Source organism: Herpailurus yagouaroundi, unplaced genomic scaffold, assembly GCF_014898765.1.
Source record: "Herpailurus yagouaroundi ecotype Mexico unplaced genomic scaffold, PumYag 159, whole genome shotgun sequence".
NCBI lineage: Eukaryota > Metazoa > Chordata > Mammalia > Carnivora > Felidae > Herpailurus > Herpailurus yagouaroundi.
The window spans coordinates 66,112,571-66,134,484 of record NW_024412400.1 but is presented as its reverse complement, the minus strand read 5'-3'; the positions used below and the strand labels follow the sequence as shown (position 1 = coordinate 66,134,484).

Here is a 21,914-nt window from a genome sequence, read left to right as displayed (position 1 = left end):
TCTAAAAGATAATTTGTTTTTTCTTAATTTTTAATGTTTATTTATTTTTGAGAGAGAGAGAGAGTGTGTGAATGGGGAAGGGGCAGAAAGAGAGAGGAAAACACAGAATCCGAAGCAGGCTCCAGGCTCTGAGCTGTCAGCACAGAACCTGATGCGGGGCTCGAACTCACAAACTGTGAGATCATGACCTGAGTCGAAGTCGGATGCTTAAACAACTGAGCCACCCAGGTGCCCCTCTAAAAGATAATTTGAAGGAAAGACGCTTATATTTGATCATGTATACATAGTTTTTACAGGAAAAGGGATAATAGCTTATATGTCTAAAGAGCTCTTATAATAAATAAGAGATTAACATGTCAATGGAAATAGGCAAGGGATTTAAAAAAATGGGAATTTACACAGAGCTAAAACCAGCCAAAATTCACTTTATCTTTTTTTAATTTTTATTTATTTGAGAGACAGAAAGGTGGTGGGGGGGGGGGGGGAGGGGAGCAGAGGGTGAGAGAGAGACACACAGAGCATCTTAAGCAGGCTATATGCTCAGTGTGGAGCCCAATGTGAGACTCCATCCCATGACTCTAGGATCATGACCTGAGCCGAAATCAAGAGCCCTACTCTCAACTGACTGAGCCACTGAGGGACCCCAAAACTCATTTTAAAAAGACCTATCTAATGCACATTAAAATATAAAGGTGGTAATATTTGTCTGGCAATTAGTATTAGATTTAATAAATATTTATTGACCAAATAAATGAAGTAACGGTTTTCACCAGATAGGAAAAAACTTTTAAATAATATGAATTCTCACAATTGACAGGATATCCAGACAAAAGATAATCGTATCAGGTAACTCTCAATTCAAACTAGTGATATTAAACATCTAGACTCTAGATTTTATTTAAGCTTATAGCTTTTGGATAAAATTAAGAGAAATACATTTTAGAACAGAATATAGCCATTCTCAAACAAATTTCACTTTATTTTTTTTTAACGTTTTTTATTTATTTTTGGGACAGAGAGAGACAGAGCATGAACGGGGGAGGGGCAGAGAGAGAGGGAGACACAGAATCAGAAGCAGGCTCCAGGCTCTGAGCCATCAGCCCAGAGCCTGACGCGGGGCTGGAACTCACGGACTGCGAGATCGTGACCTGAGCTGAAGTCGGACGCTTAACCGACTGAGCCACCCAGGCGCCCCACAAATTTCACTTTAAAAAATAGTTGACCATAATGTTAATGTAAATGATAAGCCAGTGTTGACTTAATCTATAAAAGAAAAATTAGTTTAAACTATATCATTTAAACAGTTTTTAGAATATAAGAAATTCTATATTAAGGTATTTATAAACAGATATTAATTCCAAATATTACTATCCCTCATGAGACAATTTTACCCAGTATATGGTCAGATGGAAATAGAAAAGAGCAAAAAAGCATATATTCTGAATAAGGTCACTAAACAGAAAGTGGGGTTTCTTCTTCCCCATCAGCCTTAATTCCAAAGAACAGTAGAAAACTCTGAGGGGAAAACAAGTGCCAATCTATCGTTGTCATATTATTTACACTTCTTAATGTTTGGGGTTCTCCTATAAAATTAATTATTTTCTTCATCTGCAGTTTATCTGTGGTGCCCAGAAACCACTGACTTCCTGGAATTTTTATTAAGAATTCCACATTCTTGCCATGTTTTTCAGATACTGTGGTCTCTGCCAATAAATTCTAATAAATTTTCACTTCTTTTCTTTCAATAACATCTTAGAGAATATGATTCAGACTCAAATTAATCACCGATCACGTTAATGGTTCCTAGGAGTTTACTTCTGATACCCCTTATTATATTAAATCAGACTTGATAGTGTGCTAGATCATTGCTCTGCTGGGTTTTCATAAAAGTACTGGTATTTAATATGATTTATACCTGGTTTTCTGTTAATATCTTTGCTTATTATATGCTTTATTTTTAAAATAGACATTCTCAGCAAATGGCATCCTCTTAAAATATATCATTCTTTTAAAATGTTTTACAGGAAGCATTTTGCAGTAAAATGTGTTACTTATTTTATATTATAGTCACATAATAGTGAATAGGAATAGTTTATTTAATTTATAATCAAAAAATTAATATTTAACTGATATTTTGGAAAAAGTATGCATACATATATGTGTTTTGCTTATATAAAAGATCAATTATATGCCAAGATTATCAGGAAATTTAAAGGTTTTTTTTTTTTTTTTTTTTTTTATTTTAAGCTTTGTAGCAAAGGGGCAGCTCTGGGAAAACCATTTGAAGCATCTGCTGAAGATATAGCAAGTGTGGCAAGTTTCATTGAGACAAAGCTTGTTACATGCTATCTACGCATGAGGAAACCCGACCTTGCCCTGAATCATGCACACAGGTAAAATGAAGTATTAATGGCTACAAGTAAACGCTGTTCATGCAAGCAAAGGGCACTATGTGAGCTTGTATTATCAACTTCCATTTCATTTAAATTTAAAGACAAAACAAAAAACATTTCTTTAGTACTTGATTTATTTTAAACTAGATAATGATAAAGAGGACAAAGGGCATCTTAAACCCTAATGGAAGAAATAAACACACAACTACACATAATGCAGGGCAAAATAAAAAGGCAGATATCTGGAGTAGCAAATTACTACAGGAAGAGAGGAAGGAGTGAATAAGGTAAGTGAGGGATCAGAAGGATGAGAAGGATTTCCAAAAATGCACAAGATATGGAAAATGGTGGAAGGAAATTCAGACTAAACCATAAGCAAAGAGTTGACAGTACATGGTTTATTTGATGATAGGATGTCTGATTCAAAGGATGCTTTGCAAGGGTAGGTGTGACAGCTGCCAAAAGGTGTGAAACACTTTTTATCATTGTCCTTAAAGATTTCTTTTTATAGTTCTATCCTTCTTCAGAACTCTGGATCATTATGTTATCTTGTGGCTTCCCAGAATCCCCCAGGCCTCTTTTTCTTCTGTAAACATGTACCTCTCATATGTCCTGTTTCCTAAATGCCTTACTCTTACCATGGGTAATAGTTTAATATACAGCAAAGCTAAAGTGATTATGTTATGCTTTTCAAATAGCTGTTTGCTTAGAATTATGATGCCTCCTCCCTTCCTTGCCTAACTTTGAGCAATTTACCTAGAACTTCTTGTCTTATTCATTCTCTGGTCTCACACATTCTGCACTTCTTCTGGATACAAATAACAAATCACTATCAACATGAGAAGATAATGCCTGTCTTGTTAATAACCACTAGGAAACCTAACTATCAGTTATATTAAGACCCATCTTGTAAGTGGGAGATCTGCCAGCATAGGAAACATTATTTATGGCTCCACATCCATGAGGATTTAAAAGATCTCCCCAAGATTCCTCACAGTCATAAGGAAATCTCAAATCTGTAAGCTTACCCTTGCCATCAAAGACCTGCAGACAACAAAATCACTTTAAAATCCACAAGATAACCTGCTTGAAAGAAATTTCCCTGCTTAAGTCAACTACAGAACCTCAAGGCAGAGTCTCTTTGACACCAAAAGAAAATTCAACCCAATACTTTCTGGAAGCATTTTATGTATCCATAGTTTCCAAACCCAATATTGGGACATGCAGTCTGTCAAATAATTTTATTCCATTTCCATTTGAAAGGATCAATATTGGAAATGTAACATATATTTCAGTATGTCAAAATATTGGAATTCCTGGGCTACTTGGGTGACTTGTAATTACAAGAGGAAAAATATTTGAAATTGGAACTGACCCGGAAAATCTATAGGCATATGTAAACAATAATAAATGAAGATGCACAGAAAGTAACTATTTATCACCTTCTCCATGGTTTTCACCACACATAAAGAGGGCCACCAGCATGGCCAACATTTTAAGAAAAATATCTCCTGGATATCAGAATGGGTTTGATGGATTTTTTTTTTAATTTTTTTTTTCAACGTTTATTTATTTTTGGGACAGAGACAGAGCATGAACGGGGGAGGGGCAGAGAGAGAGAGGGAGACACAGAATCAGAAACAGGCTCCAGGCTCTGAGCCATCAGCCATCAGCCCAGAGCCTGACGCGGGGCTCAAACTCCCGGACCGCGAGATCGTGACCTGGCTGAAGTCGGACGCTCAACCGACTGCGCCACCCAGGCGCCCCGATGGATTTTTAAATCATTTTTTGAAGTTTATTTATTTTTGAGGGAGAGTGACAGAGACAGAGACAGATACAGAGTGTGAGCAGGGGAGGGGCAGAGACATAGGGAGACACAGAATCTGAAGCAGGCTCCAGCCTTGAGCTGTCAGCACGGAGCACAATGCAGGGCTCGAACCCATGAACTGCAAGATCATGACCTGAGCCAAAGTCAGAGAAGCTTAACTGACTGAGCCACCCAGGTGCCCCTAAATCATTTTTAATAATAAAAGAGTTCCAAATGGCATGATCACATAAAAAATCAACTCAGTGTTATAAAAATAAGTGATGAACATAAATGTAAAATTGCACTGTAATCCAAATATAAGAAACAATAAAATGCTACAGGTCCTAACAATGCAAAGATAAACTTCAATAATTTCACTGTTGAGATTTAGCAATTTTTGTTTTAAAACTAAGAGAACTCTTTGAAGACTTAAAAATTGCTGAGGATATTTAATGGTGAATAGTAAAATGATCTTACCAATTACACTCAGATTAACTTTTATCTTTTTTTTCTATAGTATAAGAACTTTTGCTTCTGTTTCTAAGTTGAACATTAAATAAGAAATGCAAATCAATAAAGGTTAAACAGTCAATTCATACAATTAATAATGCACTGAGTGAAACAAATCATTTTACTGGGCTTGTCATACTGCAGAACTGCAGAAGCCAGTGCATATGATTCTAATATTAAAGTGTTTTTAAAGATCTCAGATCTTAAAACACAGACTGATATATAATCAATAAATATATTTCTCAAAATAAATTAATTAATCAGAATTCTCAATCTAGAAATAGCTTACAATCATTAATTATACAATGAATGCAGAACTTTGCTTTTGTATTATTACCATATTGTGATGGTTGATACTAATCATGAATCAAAATTAAAATATTCCTTTTTTGCATTTATTTGCATTTGCTAAAGCATTCTTTCTTTAATTTTATGTAAATGTGAGGTCTACTGCATATCTTTAGGAGATTTGTTAGCACAAAAATTAGCTTAAAAACCATCATGTAGTTTTGCTTCTGATAAAACTAAATGCATATTGTTTTGTCATGTGGAAGACTACAGGAACCATAACTTTATGGTTTTAAGTTCAACAAAGATACATTTTGAAATTAATCAGATGTGTATTGATATTTAAAATATGAAACTAAGTGATATAAAGGCTCTAGAAACAATTATTAATATTTTTTTCCTAATAACACGTCCAAAGTGGCAGATATGTATACCATGGTATTTTTATTTCAACCAAAAGTGATGCCTAGATTCACGAAACATATCAATTCTGTGCTTACCTCATCAGATTAGTGCCATTGTTTATCAGGAAGTGTTTTGAATATTCCTAAGATTGATTTCTGCTCTCAACAAGAGTAGAAATTGTGCTATAACTCTTTTTCTATCCTATAATTACATTTTGATGTATATAATTGTAAAGATTTTAATGATGCATGCCACTTTTTTGCGTGTTTCTCACCTGTAGATTCTTGTTTGTTTTCATTGCAGAATTTTGATGCCACAAGGTAGCAAGCAAGATGAAATCTAAAATACCAAATATGTACAAAAGATCTGATTTTCAATTTTTTTTATAATGGTGGCATCTACATTCATTCATTCATTCATTCAACAAATATTTATTGAATGCCTACTAATACCCTGTGCTATGCAAGTGGGGAAGCAGTTGTAACAGGAAATGTATGGTATTTATACACATTAGAAGAAATGTCAAAGTGTGAAAAACAAATGAATATTAATAAATACATGAGAAAAAATGTGATAAATGCTATGAAGGAAATATAATTTCATGTTACAGAGGCAGTATGGTATATTGAATCGGAGAAGAGTCTGGAATATGACTGCCTAGGTTCAAATTCTGACTCCCCCACTCATTAGTTAGCCTGAGTTTAATTCTCTATGAAGTTAGATTATAATAATAGTACCTACTTCACAAATATTATTTCACAAAGTTTTGTGAAAATAAAGTTTTGTGAAAATTAAATATAAATCCATGAATTTTTTTTATTCCATCCATGACAGAGTTACTGGTAATGGACCTATTTTTCCACTGTAAACAACTATAAAACTGGACAAAATATATTAGGCAACTGTTTTCAGGTAATGGACAATGGTCACAGCAGGACTATGATCCTTGAGAGAAGGGAAATACACATGGTGAGCCCCACAATTTTCTCAGTTTTTTGTGAGGGTTATTTTCCTGCCCTAATTCGGAGAGATGGATAACAATTGTTGTCTCACTGAGCTGAGGAGGCAGAGATGAGAATACTAGACTGAAAAAGGAAAAGCTATAATTTATAGGGTAAGTGGCCTAAGAAGAGGGAGCTGTGTGAGGAGATGGGGTAGAAGTCTGCATGAGGATTTATTATAGGTTCTTAGCCAATGTGAGGAGTGAGGCTCCATGTAGCAGAGATTCCCTGCTGCAAGACTAAGTGCTAAATAGAAATATGAGAGGACCTGCAGTGATGGGATATGGTGGAGTGTCCAAATGAAAAGACCTCAATGAGTACCTCAGTCATTCAGTTGAGACCCCAGAAAGGCCATGTTTAAGAGTAAGGATCGTGGCCTCTAGAAAGGACCACACATTAGGATTAAGCTTAAAACCAAAATAGACCTGCCCTAACAAAGACTAAAGCTAAGCATGACAAGAAAAAATGTATACACCATTTAATTACTTGATAGGGGAAAAAAGAAATCAACAAATTTGCAGGGATGATGCATAATCTGATTCCTTACACAGTTTCATCCAGAATGTCCAGCATAAAATTAAAAATTAATACACATGCAAAGAAGTAGTTAAATAAGACTCATACTTAAGAAAAGAAAAAGTCATAGAAACAGACCCTGAGCTGCCCCAAATGTTGGAATTGGTAGAGAAAGACTTTAAAGAGCTGTGAAATATAGGTCCAAGGCCCTTGAGATACAATGGTAATAATAACTGGAGAGATGAGAATCTCCACAGAAAAATAAAAACTAAGAAAATAACTAAATTGAGATTTTAACACAGATTAATAAAATATCTGAAATTTTGAAATGTACCAATTGAACTTTGGAGACTGCTAAAGATTGAAGACAAATTATAGAAATTACCCAATATGAAGAATGGAGAGAAAAGAGATTTTAAAAAATTAACCAATACTTCAGTGACCTGTCCTCAGGTACAATAGCAGGAAATCTAGAATACATGTAACTGAAGTCTCAAAGGGAAAGGAAAGAGGGAACTGGACATTAAAGTAGTTACTGAAAATTTTCCAAATTTTGTGAAAAAATAGGAGTATTCAGTTAGCCCCAACCAGGATAAAAACAAAAAGAACCAGATCTAAGAACATCATAATCAAATTCTTGAAAATCCAACATGGAGAGAAAATATTAAAGGCAGCCAAAAGAAAACAATACATTACATACTATAGAACAGTGATACAAGTAATAGATGACTTTTAATCAGAAATAATAGAGGCCAGAATACAATGGACTAACTTTAAAACTGATGAAAGAAAAACCATAAATAATAAGATTACATATTTTGATGTGAAATATTTGACTACAATACCAAAGGCCTGTGGGAGGGAGTACAAATGTCATTTTACTACTAAGACTTTTACATAACATAGTACAATATTAACTCTAAGTAGTCTGTGTTAAATTAAGGTTTCATGTTATAATCCCTACAGTAGCCATTAAAAGATAGAAAAAGTATAGCTAGCAAGTCAATAATGGACTTAAAATTATATACTAAAGATTCAATTAACTAAATATAAGTCAGAAAGGTGAAAGAGAGGAACAAATAATGGATGGAATACTGGAAGATAATAGCAAGATGGTAGAGTTGAACCGAACTATATTAATAATTACATTAAATGTACATTAACTAAACTTTCCAATTAAAAGGTAGAGATTGCCAGTCTGGATTAAAGCACAAGATTTAACTATATACTGTCTACAAAAAATATATAGGTTGGAAATAAAAGGGAGAAAAATGATCTACTTATACAGTAAACATAAAAACTTGTTTTTATGTCAGGTTTGTCTATATTAATATCAGACAAGGTAGAAATTAAGAAAAGGAGCATTACTAGAGATAAAAATAAGACTGTAAAATTTTAAAAATGTGAAATCTGACAGAGCTTGTTCCCTAACTACAATGGAATATGGTTAATGTAATTATTATATCAGAAATCATTAATAGTAAGATATCTAGAAAATCTCTCCAAATACTTAGAAATTAAACAATGTATATTTAAATCACCTTTGGGGCAAAATATAAGGAAACAAAACAACCAAAGGCATGGATTTGAATCTCTGCTTCATCAATTACTAGCTTTGACTTCTGCAAGAAACTTAACTTCCCTTTAAATCAGTTTTCTCATTGTTAAATCTAAGTAAAATGATTTAAGTCTTCCCTGAATCTCAAAATATATCATATTTGTATTTTTTTCGATACCACCACCACCATTTCCAATGGTATTTGTTATTATTTTCAGTGGTATTTATTATTACCAATAAACTATATATGCATAGAGGAGATTATTATTTTTCAGATACCTTTTTGAACCCATCACATACTCCATAAAGTAGACAATTTGAAAACTTCTATGAAAATACAATTTTTAAGGTGTTATATACACTATTTTGAGGATAATTAAAGTGTTCAGAAGTGATATGAGCTTAAAACATTAAAATATTTGGAAAGAGAAGAAGGTAGCAGTGGAGTGGGAAGACCTAGGCTTGTCTCCTCCCATGAACACAACTAGATAACTATCAAATCATCCAAATACCCCAGAAATTGACCTGAAAACTGACAGAACAAACTCTGCAACCAAAGGGAGAGAAGAGACCACACTGAAAAAGGTAGGAAGTGTGGAGATGTAGTTTAAGGGAGAAATGAATCATGGGTGCTATGGAGAGGAGGGAACCATGGTTGCAGAGAAGGGCAAGAGAGAGAAAAGCACAGAGGGGAACACACTAGGAGAACATTTCCCCAAAGCCCCCCCCCCCCCATTGGCTTGGAAAATCAGATGGACTGAATTTTGTGAGTTCTTGCAACCAGTGGGGCTTAAAGCCTGGATTTTTAAAGGTCAGTGGGCTTGGCTGGGGTAGAGCCTGGGGGGTATTGCCCTGCTCCTGGAGAGAAGGCAGGCAAATAACCCAGGAGCAGACAGCAGGGATACAGCAATCTTTAGAATGCCTGAGGCATATGGGAGGTTGGAGGTGGGGAGATTATTCACTCTTCTTGGAGCAAGTCCCTGAGAAGCAGGAGTTCACAGAGTCACTTCTCCAGAACAAAGGAGTTGGCTGACACCACTTTCCTTCCCAGCCCCTAGCATAAACACAGAGCCACCTACAAGAAGCAGTACAACACTGACACTGGCTGCCTAACTTGCTTATACCAAGCCACACCCACCCCTGTGCTCTGGCAGGATTGCTATTCTCAGTTAAACTTCCTCAGTCCCAGTGCAGCAGTCCCCTCACCAAGAAAACCAATACAAACCCCTACTCACACCACATTAACCAGAGAGTTCTGCAGGACCTCAATTCTAGTGGAGTTGATGTCAAGTCTTACTTCAGAAACAAACTAGAAAACACCTAGTTTAAATTTGCCATATTCAGGCCAGGGACTGAACACTGCCCAAAAACAGCAAGAACAGCCTCTGCAGATGATCAGCCAAAACACAACAGCAGAACACATGCAGCACACACTGGAGACACTCCTTGAAGCAACAGTCCCTGGTCACTACATAACCTTTTATTCATTAAGCTATTACTTTCAGGACCAGGAGACATAACTGGATTTTCTAACACAGAGAAGAAAGCAGAAATGTAGACAAAATTCCAGGATGGAGGAATTTATCCCAAATGAAAGAACAAGATGAAGGCATGGCCAGAGATCTAAGTGAAAAAGATACAAGTAACATGCCTAATTGAGAATTTAAAGCAGCAATCATAAGGATACTCACTGGGCTTGAGAAAAGAAGACATCAGTGACACCCTTACCACGGAGATAAGTTTAAAAAGAATCAGAGACGAAAAATGCAATAAATGAGATTGGAAACAGGCTTGATGCAATGAACAGCAGACTGAAAGAAGCAGAGGAATGAATCAGTGACCTAGAAGACAAAATAATAGAAAATAATGAAGGTGAACAAAAGAGAGAATTATGCAGCACAAATATAGATTTAGGGAACTCAGTAACTCCATCAAATATAATAACATTTGTATCATAGGATTCCCAGAAGAAGAGAGAGAAAAGGGGGGGGGGGATTTATTTGAAGAAATAATATCAGAAAACTTCCCTAATTTAGGAAAGGAAACAGACATCCAGATCCAGGAGGCACAAAGAACTCCCACCAAAATCAACAAAAGGAGGCCAACACAAAGACATATTGCAACTAAACTTGCAAAATATAGTGACATAGGAAAAATCTTAAGAGCAGCAAAATGAAAGAAGCCCTCAACTTACCAGGGAAAACCCATAAGGCTAGCTAGAGATTCCTGAACAGAAAGTTGGCAAGTTGGAAGGGAGTAGCATGATATATTCAAAGTGCTGAATGGGAAAAATCTATAGCCAAGAATACTCTATCCAGCAAAGTTATCATTCAGAACTTAGAAGGAGAGATCAAGAGTTTCCCAGACTAAAAAAAAACCGGATCAGATGGATGTAACAAATATACTCAGAACATTCCATCACAAAATAGCAGAATATACATTCTTTTCAAGTGCACATGGGATATTCTCCAGAATAGATCACATATATGGTCACAAATCAGGCCTCAACAATTACAAAAAGATTGAAATCATACCATGCACCTTCTCTGACCACTAGAAAAAAAATTGGAAAGACCACAAATACATGGAGGTTAAAAAACATGCTACTAAACAGTGAATGGGTCAACCAGGAAATCAAAGAAGAAACTTTAAAAATAAATGAAACAAATGAAATGAAAATGCAGCAGTCTAAAATCTTTGGGATGCAGCAAAAATGGTCCAAAGAGGGAAGTGTATAGCAATACAGACCTACAACAAGAAGCAAAACAATCTCAAGTAAACAACCTAATCTTACACCTAAAAGAACTAGGAAAAAAGAAAAAAACACAACAACAACAATAACAAAAGAAGCCTAAAGCCAGCAGAAGGAAGGAAATGATAAGTATTAGAGCAGAAATAAATTATAAAATCTAAAAAGAAACAAACTATAGAAGAGATCAACTGGAGCTGGTTCTTTGAAAAAAATCAGTATCACCACAAATTACAAACAATTATAAGAGAATATTATGAAAACCTATACGCCAGCAAATTGGAAAACCCGGAAGAAATGGATAAATTCCTAGAAACATATAAACCACCAAAACTGAAACAGGAAGAAATAGAACCAGAACAGACTGATAACCAGCAAAGAAATTGAATCAATAATCAAAAAACTCCCAAGAAACAAAAGTACAGGGCCAGATGGCTTCATAGGCAAATTCTACTAAACATTTAAAGAAAAGTTAGGGGCACCTGGGTGGCTCAGTCAGTTAAGCATGTGACTTCAGCTCAGGTCATGATCTCATGGTTCATGAGTTCGAGCCCCATGCTGGGCTCCATGCTGACAGTGCAGAGCCTGGAGTCTGCTGCAGATTCTGTGTCTCCTTCTCTCTGTTCCTCCCCTGCTTGCACTCTGTCTCTCTCTTTCTCTCTCTCTCAAAAATAAATAAACGTTAAAAAAATTCTAAGAAAAAAAATTTTTTAAATAAAGAAAAGTTAATACTTTTCCTTCTCAAACTATTACAAAAAGTAGAAAAGGAAAGAAGACTTCCAAATTCATTGTATGAGATCAGCATTACTCAGATACCAAAACCAGATAAAGACTCCACTAGAAAAGACAACTACACACCAATATCCCTGATGAACATAGCTACAAAAGTTCTCAATAAAATACCAGAAAATAAATTCAATAGTACATTAAAAAAATCATTTACCACAATCAAGTAGGATTTATTCCTGGGTTGCAAGGGTGGTTCAGTATTCACAAGTCAATCAGTGTGATACACCAAATTAATAAAAGAAAGAATAAGAACCATATAATCATTTCAATAGATGCAAGAAAGGCATTTGACAAAGTACAACATTCATGATAAAAACCCTCAGCAGAATAGGTTTAGAGGGGAACATACCTCAACATACTAAAGGCCATATATGAAAAACCCACAGCTAATATCATCTTCAACGGGGGAAAGCTGAAAGCTTTTTTCCTGTATGGTTAGGAACAAGACAGGGATGTCCATTCTCACCACAGTTGTTCAACATAGTACTGGAAGACCTAGACACAGCAATCAGAAAACAAAAATAAATAAAAGGCATCCAAGTAAGCAAGGAAGAAGTAAAATTTCATTAGTTGCAGATGACATGATACTCTATATAGAAAACCCAAAAGACTCCACCAGAAATCTGCTAGAATTAGTAAATGAATTCAGTAAATCCAAAGGATACAAAATCAACATATAGAAATCTGATGCATTTCTATATACCAATAATGAAACAGCAGAAAGATAAATTTAAAAAAATCCTATTTACAGTTACACCAAAAACAATAAGACACCTAGGAATAAACCTAACCAAAGAGGTGAAAGACCTGTACTCTGAAAACCATAAAACACTGATGAAAGAAATCGAAGATGGCACAAGGAAATAGAAAGACATTTCATGCTCATGAATTGGAAGAACAAAATATTGCTAAAATGTCTATACCACTCAAAGCAATCTACTCATTTAATGCAATCCTTATCAAACTGCCAACATCATTCTTGACAGAACAAGAACAAGCAATCCTAAAAATTGTATGGAACCACAAAATACCCCTAACAGCCAAAGAAACCTTGAAAAAAGAAAACCAAAGCTGAAAGCATCACAATTCCAGACTTCCACTTATATTACAAAGCTGTAGTGATCAAAAGAGTATGGTACTTGCATAAAAAGAGACACATAGAACAATGGAACAGAACAGATAACCCAGAAATGAACCCATAACTATATGGTTAATTAATCTTCAACAAAGCAGGAAAGAATATCCAATGGGGAAAAGACTGTCTCTTCAACAAATGGTATTGAAAAAACTGTACAACAACATTCAAAAGAATGAAAGTGAACCACTTTCTTACACAATACACAAAAATGTATTCAAAATGGATGAACAACCTAAATGTGAGACAGGAAAACATAAAAATCCTACAGAAGAACATGGGCAGTAACCTCTTGGAAATCAGCTGTAGCAAGTTCTTTCTAGGCATGTCTCCTGAGGCAAGGGAAACAAAAGCAAAAATAAACTATTGGGATTTCATCAAGATAAAAATCTTCTGCACAGTGAAAGAGACAATCAACATAACTAAAAGGCAACCTATGGAATGGGAGATGGTATTTGCAAATGACATATCTTATATCCAAAATCTATAAAGAACTTCCCAAACTCAACACCCAAAAAACAAATAATCCAGTTAAAAAATGGGCAGAAGACGTGAATAGACATTTTTCCAAAGAAGACAATCACTGTTTTAAGTGATCTTAAAACAGACATGATTCATGCCCACCTAAGTCCCTGGTAACAGACCCACCAACTGCAGATCCTACTGTGGATGTAGCAACAGCCACATGACCTGGCTCTAACTCATGTCAACTCCAGTTCCAGAGGTAGTCCCATCAGCCTGGGTAACCAATGGGAGCCAATATTGGAGCACACATATATTTAAAACAAATATTAACAGAACTAAAGGAGGAAATAAACAGAAATACAATAATAGCAAGGGACTTCAATACCCCTTTCCCAATAATGGATAAGTCATCCAAACAGAAAATCAAAAAGGAAAAGCAGACTTGAATAACACTATAGACCAAATGGACCTAACAAATATATACAGAGGCCCTGTGGCTGTTCCCCACTGATGTGGAGTGGTAGTAGCTAAATTTAAAAATATAAGCACACACACACACACACACACACACACAGAATATTCCATCCAACACTACCAGAATGCACATCCTTTCCAAGCCCACATGGAACATTCTCCAGGATAGATCATAAATAGAGCCACAAAGTAAGTCTTCACAAATTTAAAAATATTGTAAACATGTCAAATATCTTTTATGACCACAACAGTATGAAACTAGAAATAATTAAAAAAAAAAAAAAGAATATTGGCGAATTTACAAATGCATGCAAATCAAATGACATACTCCTGAAAATCCAATGAGTCAAAGAAATCAAAATGGAAATCAAAAAGTATCCTGAGTCAAAAAAAAAAAAAATGAAAACACAATATACCAAAACTTATGGGATCCAGCAAAACCAGTTCTAAAAGGGAAGATTATAGAGATAAATGCTTACATTAAGAAAAAAGGAAGGTATTAGGAGTGACTGGATGGCTCAGTCATTTAAGCACCCTACTCTTGATAAGCAGCTCAGGTCATGATCTCACCATTTTGAGATTGAGCCGCATGTAGGGCTGTGTGCTGGGTGTGGAACCTGCTTGGGATTCTCTCTCTTCCTCTCTCTCTGCCCTTCCCTGCTTGCACACATTTTGTCTCTCTGTCTCTCAAAATGAAAAAGGAAATATTTTAAAAAAGAAAGAAAGATGTTAAATAAACAACTTAACTTCATACTTCAAGGAACTTGAAAAAGAAGAACAAACTAAACCTAAAGTTAGTAGAAAACAAGAAAGAATAAAAATTAGAGCAAAAATAAATGAAATGTAGAACAAAAAAAAAACAAAAAAATCAACAAAACGAGTTGATGTTTTGAAAAGATAAAAAATATTGGCAAATCTTTAGTTAGACTAATCAAGAAAAGAGAAGATTCAAATAAAATTATAAATGAAAGAGAAGGCATTACAGCTTATGCCTCAGACATACAAAAGATTATAAGAGAATACCATAACCAACAAATTTGATAACCTAGAAGACATGGACAAATTCATAGAAACATACAACCTGCAAAGACAGAATCATGAAGAAATAGAAAATCTGAACAGACTAATAAGTATGGATATCAAAGCAATAATCAAAAGCCTTCCCTCAAAGGACCAGAGGGCTTCACTGGTGAATTATACCAAACATTTAAAGAAGAATTAACTCCACTCCTCTCAAACTCTTCCAAAAACTAGAAGAGAATAAAATACTTCCAAACTAATTACCCTGATACAAAAGCCAAACCAGAACACTTTAAGATATGAAAATTACATTCCAATATCTTTGGTTAACATAGACACAAAAATCCTCAGAACAATACTAGTAAACTGAATTCAACAGCACATTAAAGGGATCATGCACTGGGGCGCCTGGGTGGCTCAGTTGGTTAAGCTTCTGACTTCAGCTCAGGTCATGATCTCATAGTCCATGAGTTCAAGCCCCACATCGGGCTCTGGGCTGACAGCTCAGAGCCTGGAGCCTGTTTCATATTCTGTGTCTCCCTCTCTGCCCCTCCCCTGCTCACGTTCTGTCTCTCTTCTCTCAAAAATAAACATTAAAAAAAAAAAAAGGATCATGCACCATAATCAAGTGGGATGCATTCCTGAGATGCAAGAATGGTTCAACATTTGTAAACAAAAAACATAATACATCACTTTAACAAAATAAAAGATAAAAATCATATGATTATCTGAATAGATGCAGAAAAAGCATTTGACAAAATTCAAAAGCCTGGTGATAATAAAAAAAATATATCTCTCAACAAATTAGGTAAAGAAGAAATAAAACCTCAACATAATCAAGACCATGTATGACAAGGCCACAGCTAACATCGTACTCAATGGTGAAAAACTCAAAGTTTTTCCTCTAAGATCAGGAACAAGACAAGTATGCTCATTGTCACCACTTATATTTAACAGTACTGGAAATCCTAGCCAGAGAAATTAGGCAAGAAAGATAGATAAAGGGCATTCAAATGGGAAAGAAAGAAGTTAAATTGTCTCTATTTGCAGATGGTGTGATTTTATAGACAGAAACCCTAAAGACTCCATCAAGAAACTGTTAAAACTAATAAAGAAATAGGGTAAAGTTGTAGGAAACAAAGTCAACATACAAAATTCATTTGCATTTTTATGCACTAACAATGAACTATCTGAAAAAAAGACATCAAGAAAACAATCCTATTTATAATAGCATCAAATATAATAAAATAATACTAAGGAATAAATTTAACCAAGGAGATGAATGACCTATACACTAAAAACTGTAAAATATTGATGAAAGATAGAAGACTCAAATAAATGAAAAGGTAACCTGTATTCATGGATTAGAAGAATTAATATTGTTAGAATATCCATACTTACCAAAGCAATTTATAGATTGAGTACAATCACTATGAAAATTCCAATGGAGTTTTTCACAGTAGAAAATGCAATCCTAAAATTCATATGGAACCACAGAAAACCCTAAATAGCCAGAGCAATCTTGAGAAAGAACAAGGCTGGAGGCATTGCACTTCCTAATTTCAAACTATATTACAAAGCTAACAAAGAAATCAGACCCGAATGGTATTGGCATATAAACAGACACATAGATCAATAGAACAGAACAGACAAACAGCCCAGAAATGAACCCACATATATATGAAAAACAGATCTATGACAAGGATGCCAAGCATATACAATGGAAAAAGGATAGTCTCTTCAATAAATGTTGCTGAAAAAAACTGAATATCCACATGCAAACTAATGGAATTAGATCCTTATACCATGAACAAAACTCAACTCAAAATGGATTAAAGACTTAAAAATAAGCTCTGAAAGCATAAAAATCCTAGAAGAAAATGTAGGGGGGAAAATCTCCTTGACATTGGTCTTGGCAGTGATTTTTTTGGATAGGACACCAATAGTACAAGCAACAAAAACAAAAATAAACAAGTGGAACTATGTCAAATTAAAAAGCTCCGCCCAGCAAAGGAAACAATGAACAAAAAGAAAAAGCAACCTATGGAATGGGAGAAAATGTTTTCAAACCTTATATATGATAAGGAGTTAACATGCAAAATATACAAGGGACTCTTACAACTCAAATGCAAAAAAAATAAAAAATAAAAAACAGATTAAAATATTGGCAAAAGACCCAGATAGACGTTTTTTCAAAGAAGACATACAAATGCCCAAGAGATATATGAATGGGCATCAACATTACTAATCATCAGGGAAATGTATATCAAAACAATGAAAGACCACTTCATATCTATTAGAATAGCTATTATGGAAAAAACAAGAGAGATGCCTGGGTGGCTCAGTCAGTTAAGCTCTGGCTGTTATCTCATGGCTTGTGATTTTGAGTCCCACATCAGGTTCTCTGCTGTTAGCACAGAGCCCACTTAGGATCCTCTGTCCCCCTTTCTCTCTGCCTCTCCCCCGTTCATATTCTGTCTCTCTATCTCTCTGTCTTTCTCTCTCTCTCTCTCAAAAATAAACACTTAAAAAAAAAGACAAGAGAGGGGCACCTGGGTGGCTCAGTTGGTTGAGCGTCCAACTTTGGCTCAGGTCATGATCTTGCTGTTTGTGGGTTTGAGCCCCGTGTCAGGCTCTGTGCTGACAGCTCAGAGCCTGGAGCCTGCTTCAGATTCTGTCTCCTTCTTTCTCTGCCCCTCCCCACTTGTGCTCTCTCTGTCTCTCAAAAATAAATAAATGTAAAAATAAATTTAAAAAAAAAGACAAGAGAGAACAAGTGTTGCCAAAGATATAGACAAAAGGGAACCCTTGCACACTGTTGATGGGAATGTAAATTGTTATAGCCATTTTAGAAAAAAATAGAGAGTCTTCAAAAATTAAAAATAGAACTACTGTATGATCCAGCAATCCTACTATTAGATAGATATCCAAAGAAATAAGGTCAGTATCTTGAAAGGATATCTGCATTTACCTGTTCATTGCAACATTTTTCACAATAGTTAAAATAAGGAAACAAACTGAATGTCTGTGAATGGATGAATGGATAAAGAAAATCTGATATGTATACAAACACACACACACACACACACACACACACACACACACACACACAATGGAATATAATCCAACCATAAAAAGTAGGAAATCCTGTTATTTGTGACAACATGAATGAGCCTGGAGAATGTTATGCTAAGTGAAATAAGCCAGACACAGAAAGACAAATACTGTGTGATCTCACATGTGAACAGTCTAACTCATATAATCAGAGAGTAGAATGGTGATTGCTGGTGCCTGGGCGGGGGGGTTGGGAAAATGAGATGATACTGGTCAAAGGTTACAAACTTTCGGTTATAAGATGAATAAGTTCTGGGAATCCAACATAGAGCATGATGACTGTATTGTATATTTGAATTTTGCTATTAAAATAAATCATAAGCGTTTTCACCACACCAAAAGAAAAAAAAAAGGAACCATGTGAGGCAATAAAGTGTTAATTAACTTCATTGTGGTAATTTCACAATGTGTACATGTATCAAGCCATCATACTTTATACTTTAAATACATACAATTTTTGTCAAATATACCTTAAAACTAGGGAAATTTTAAATTAAAAATTGGTAAGCAAAAGTAAATAAAGTTTGGCCATTAAATTCAATAGTTCAATAGTATTAAGACAAAATAATTCTCACAGTTTGGATGAACTTAAACAAAATCACAATATTAATAAAAAAAATGGGAGCATTGCTGGTGCCAGTTTCTTCTTGATATGAACAAATGTGTAGGCTACTAAGTAGCAGTGTTGATACCACTTGGAGGATAATAATAGGAACACAAAAGAAAAATGTTTGATCTTAACCTGAATGTATACAACCTGGGTACCTTACAGTGTCTTGCTTTGAGAAAACATATGGGTAACTATTTTAAAGACACTGCCATTCATTTCAAGAAAGACATTACAGTATCCGTACTCATTTTTCTCAACTTAGAAAGGTTTGAGCTAGGAAATGTTTCTTCCTAGCTCCATCCTTTGATAATCCCTTGATTACTGGCTATTCCTTCCAACTGAATGAAATTAACACAATCTATATGTTTGTGTGACCATGTTTACATGTATGTTTACATGAGCTGAAGAGCATGAAGATAACAAATGGGAATCACGGCATAAGGATATCTGGTTGGACTTTTTGCAAGTCAGGCATTTTGACTCTTCAAAAGCTTAGGCATGTTAAAAAACACTGTATGGATCATTATTAGTACCTTTATGTATCTTTCTATTTTCTCCCCACAAAAATATATTTACCTATAAAAAAGATACTTCCACTGAAGATATATGAAGCATAACTCTAAAAGAATAGAAAACATTCTAATTTCTGTGGAAGGGCAAAGTATTCACTGTGCCATACTGCAGGGAATAGCCACGATACCTTTCGGCAGTGCAAAACAGACCACATAAGAAACAGTTCTCAAGCAGGAATGAGAACAAGTATTTCTCAAACACCTTCCTTGTAACAGGTGTGATTAGGTGCTTCATGTGCTGCCTTAGTTAATCCTTCCAGTAACTTCCTGAGTTTTCCTTACTACCATTTTACAGATGAAGGAACCACACCTAGCAAACATTACAGTAATTTTTCTTTCTCCTAAAAACTCTGGTATCATCTCATTTCAGCTTAAAAATAATGAAAATCATACTATCTTTCAAATCTGGGAACCCCCCCAGATTGAGGTAACAGTGGGATATAGGGAGCATTGTCCTTAAAATCATAAAATTATAGGCTCACCTTCTACTTCTCTGATTGATTTGAAAATCCTTGCTTTTCACATGTGTGATTTGTGGGTAATGATATGTAGCAAGTCTACTGCACAACATTGATGCAACACAGGTTTTAAGTCACGAGACTCTAACATACATCATCACCACTTTTTTTTCTTCTTTTTACCTGAAGCCCTGCCTCTTTGTGATTATCACATGAATTAATAAAACTGTCTTGAAAGATAAACACATAGCCTTATTTGTGTTTAAAAAAATTAAGTGAGAAAAAAAGACAATGAAGTTTAAAGCAAATAAATTCCAAAAACTAATTAAATATGGTCATATATTTTATCCAAGGAATATAAATGTCCAAGTGTCTAAGAATCATTATTTGCTTATCTTAAGAACACAAGAAACACACCCTGATGGCTCAGACATCTTATTTGAAGTTTCTTCTCTAAAGGAGAAGAAGGAGAAGAAACAAGGGAAGCAGGAAAAGAAGAGGAAGAAAGGGAGAGGAAGGGAAAGAGAGAGGAGGAGGAAAAGGAAAAGAAGAGGAGGAAGGAGAGAAGGAAAGGAAGAAGGAGAGGACGAGAAGAAAGGGAAGGACAACTACATGAAGAGGGAAGGGGAGGGAGATAAAGAGGCAGAGGATAGGAGGAGAAAAAAGAAGAGGAAGACGAAGAGGGGAGAAGATGAGGCAGGCAGGTGAGGAGGTTAGGAGGAGAGGAGGGAAAAGGAGACAGCAGTGACTATTTCTGATATGAGAGGAAAATTTAAGACATACTAAAGGCAGAACAAAACAGATGGACCCTTTCTTGAGTTTTCATTAATAAGCAGGGTCTGAAGCTGGATCAGATTTCCTTCTTTCTTTCTTTTTACGTTTTTATATATTTTTGAGAGACAGAGACAGAGCACAAGTTGGAGAGGGGCAGAGAGAGAATGAGACAAAGAATCCAAAGCAGGCTCCAGGCTCTGAGCTGTCAGCAGAGAGCCCGATGCGGGGCTCAAACTCACAAACTGTGAGATCATGACCTGAGCTGAAGTCAGATGCTTAACCGACTGAGCCACCCAGGCACCCCTGGATCAGATTTCTTGAGTTGCCTGTCCAAGTTGCAAAAGATATAATAAAAGGATTATATTCTATTTATATTAAATAAATTCACAACTTTTTATGCTTATTTTTAAAAATTATGACAGCTTGCAATAGATTAGTTACAATAACCCTGGCTCCAGCATTCCCGTATTACCTCCATTATACTTTACCATTGCTCCTATGGCTCTTCACCCAGATAGGTCATCATCTACCCTTGTATTCAAGTTGACTGCATTTTGGTTTATAATCATCTTGCTTGGTGTTTTATGTCTCATCCTAGTTGCATTCTTTCTCGTAATAATTTAGACTAGCCTTAACTCTGGAGTCAGTATCCATTTGGCTTTTATCTTTCCTTTCTTTTTACTCATAGATATAGAAATGGTCCATAAATGAAGAAGCAGTATATTAATGTAACGGAGCAGTATTCTTATGCAACAATGCATCTGCTGTCAGGACCCCTCTTTGGAATGTGAATCTACCATTTATTGCTGGTTTGTTCCCCTGCTTTTGATTTCCATGTGGTTCTTGGAAAACAGACCAGGGGTGTTAATGCACAATTCCCATGCTGAATACTGCCTTCAGGGAAATGTTGTTCATTTTGGTCCTTGAAACTGGCAAATAGGCTGCACAGGCACACCTCATGGTTGAGTTTATTCCTATGTTATTTTAAGATGATTCTTCTATATTGGTTTCCCATTTTCTAATACACCAGCTCTAAAATCCATTCTGAAGGAATGAACCAGTCATTTAGTCTTTCTGCAACTTCTTCCTCTGTAAATTCTCACTGGGGCATTAAAAGCGGTAATGTCCTTAAAATTTTGAAATGTTATAAAACATGTAATTGTTGTGGACTGGGGTAAGTATGAATAATAAAAACAGCAGAGATATGTTTGTTTCTACTTCCTGCAAGGTCAAGTGATTTTTTTAATTTGAATTCAAGTTAGTTAACATATAGTGT

The 21,914-nt window shown here is 35.3% G+C and overlaps 1 protein-coding gene across 2 annotated transcripts in view; it reads left to right on the top strand.

The window, feature by feature from the left end:
* The window catches only part of SPATA16 (spermatogenesis associated 16), a 257,968-nt gene that overhangs the window by 83,143 nt on the left and 152,911 nt on the right, over window positions 1-21,914 (top strand). For both annotated transcript variants that reach the window (XM_040480776.1, XM_040480775.1), the window contains exon 3: window positions 2,248-2,393. In XM_040480776.1, coding sequence (XP_040336710.1) covers window positions 2,248-2,393 — 146 coding nt within the window. The remainder of the gene's footprint in view (window positions 1-2,247; window positions 2,394-21,914) is intronic.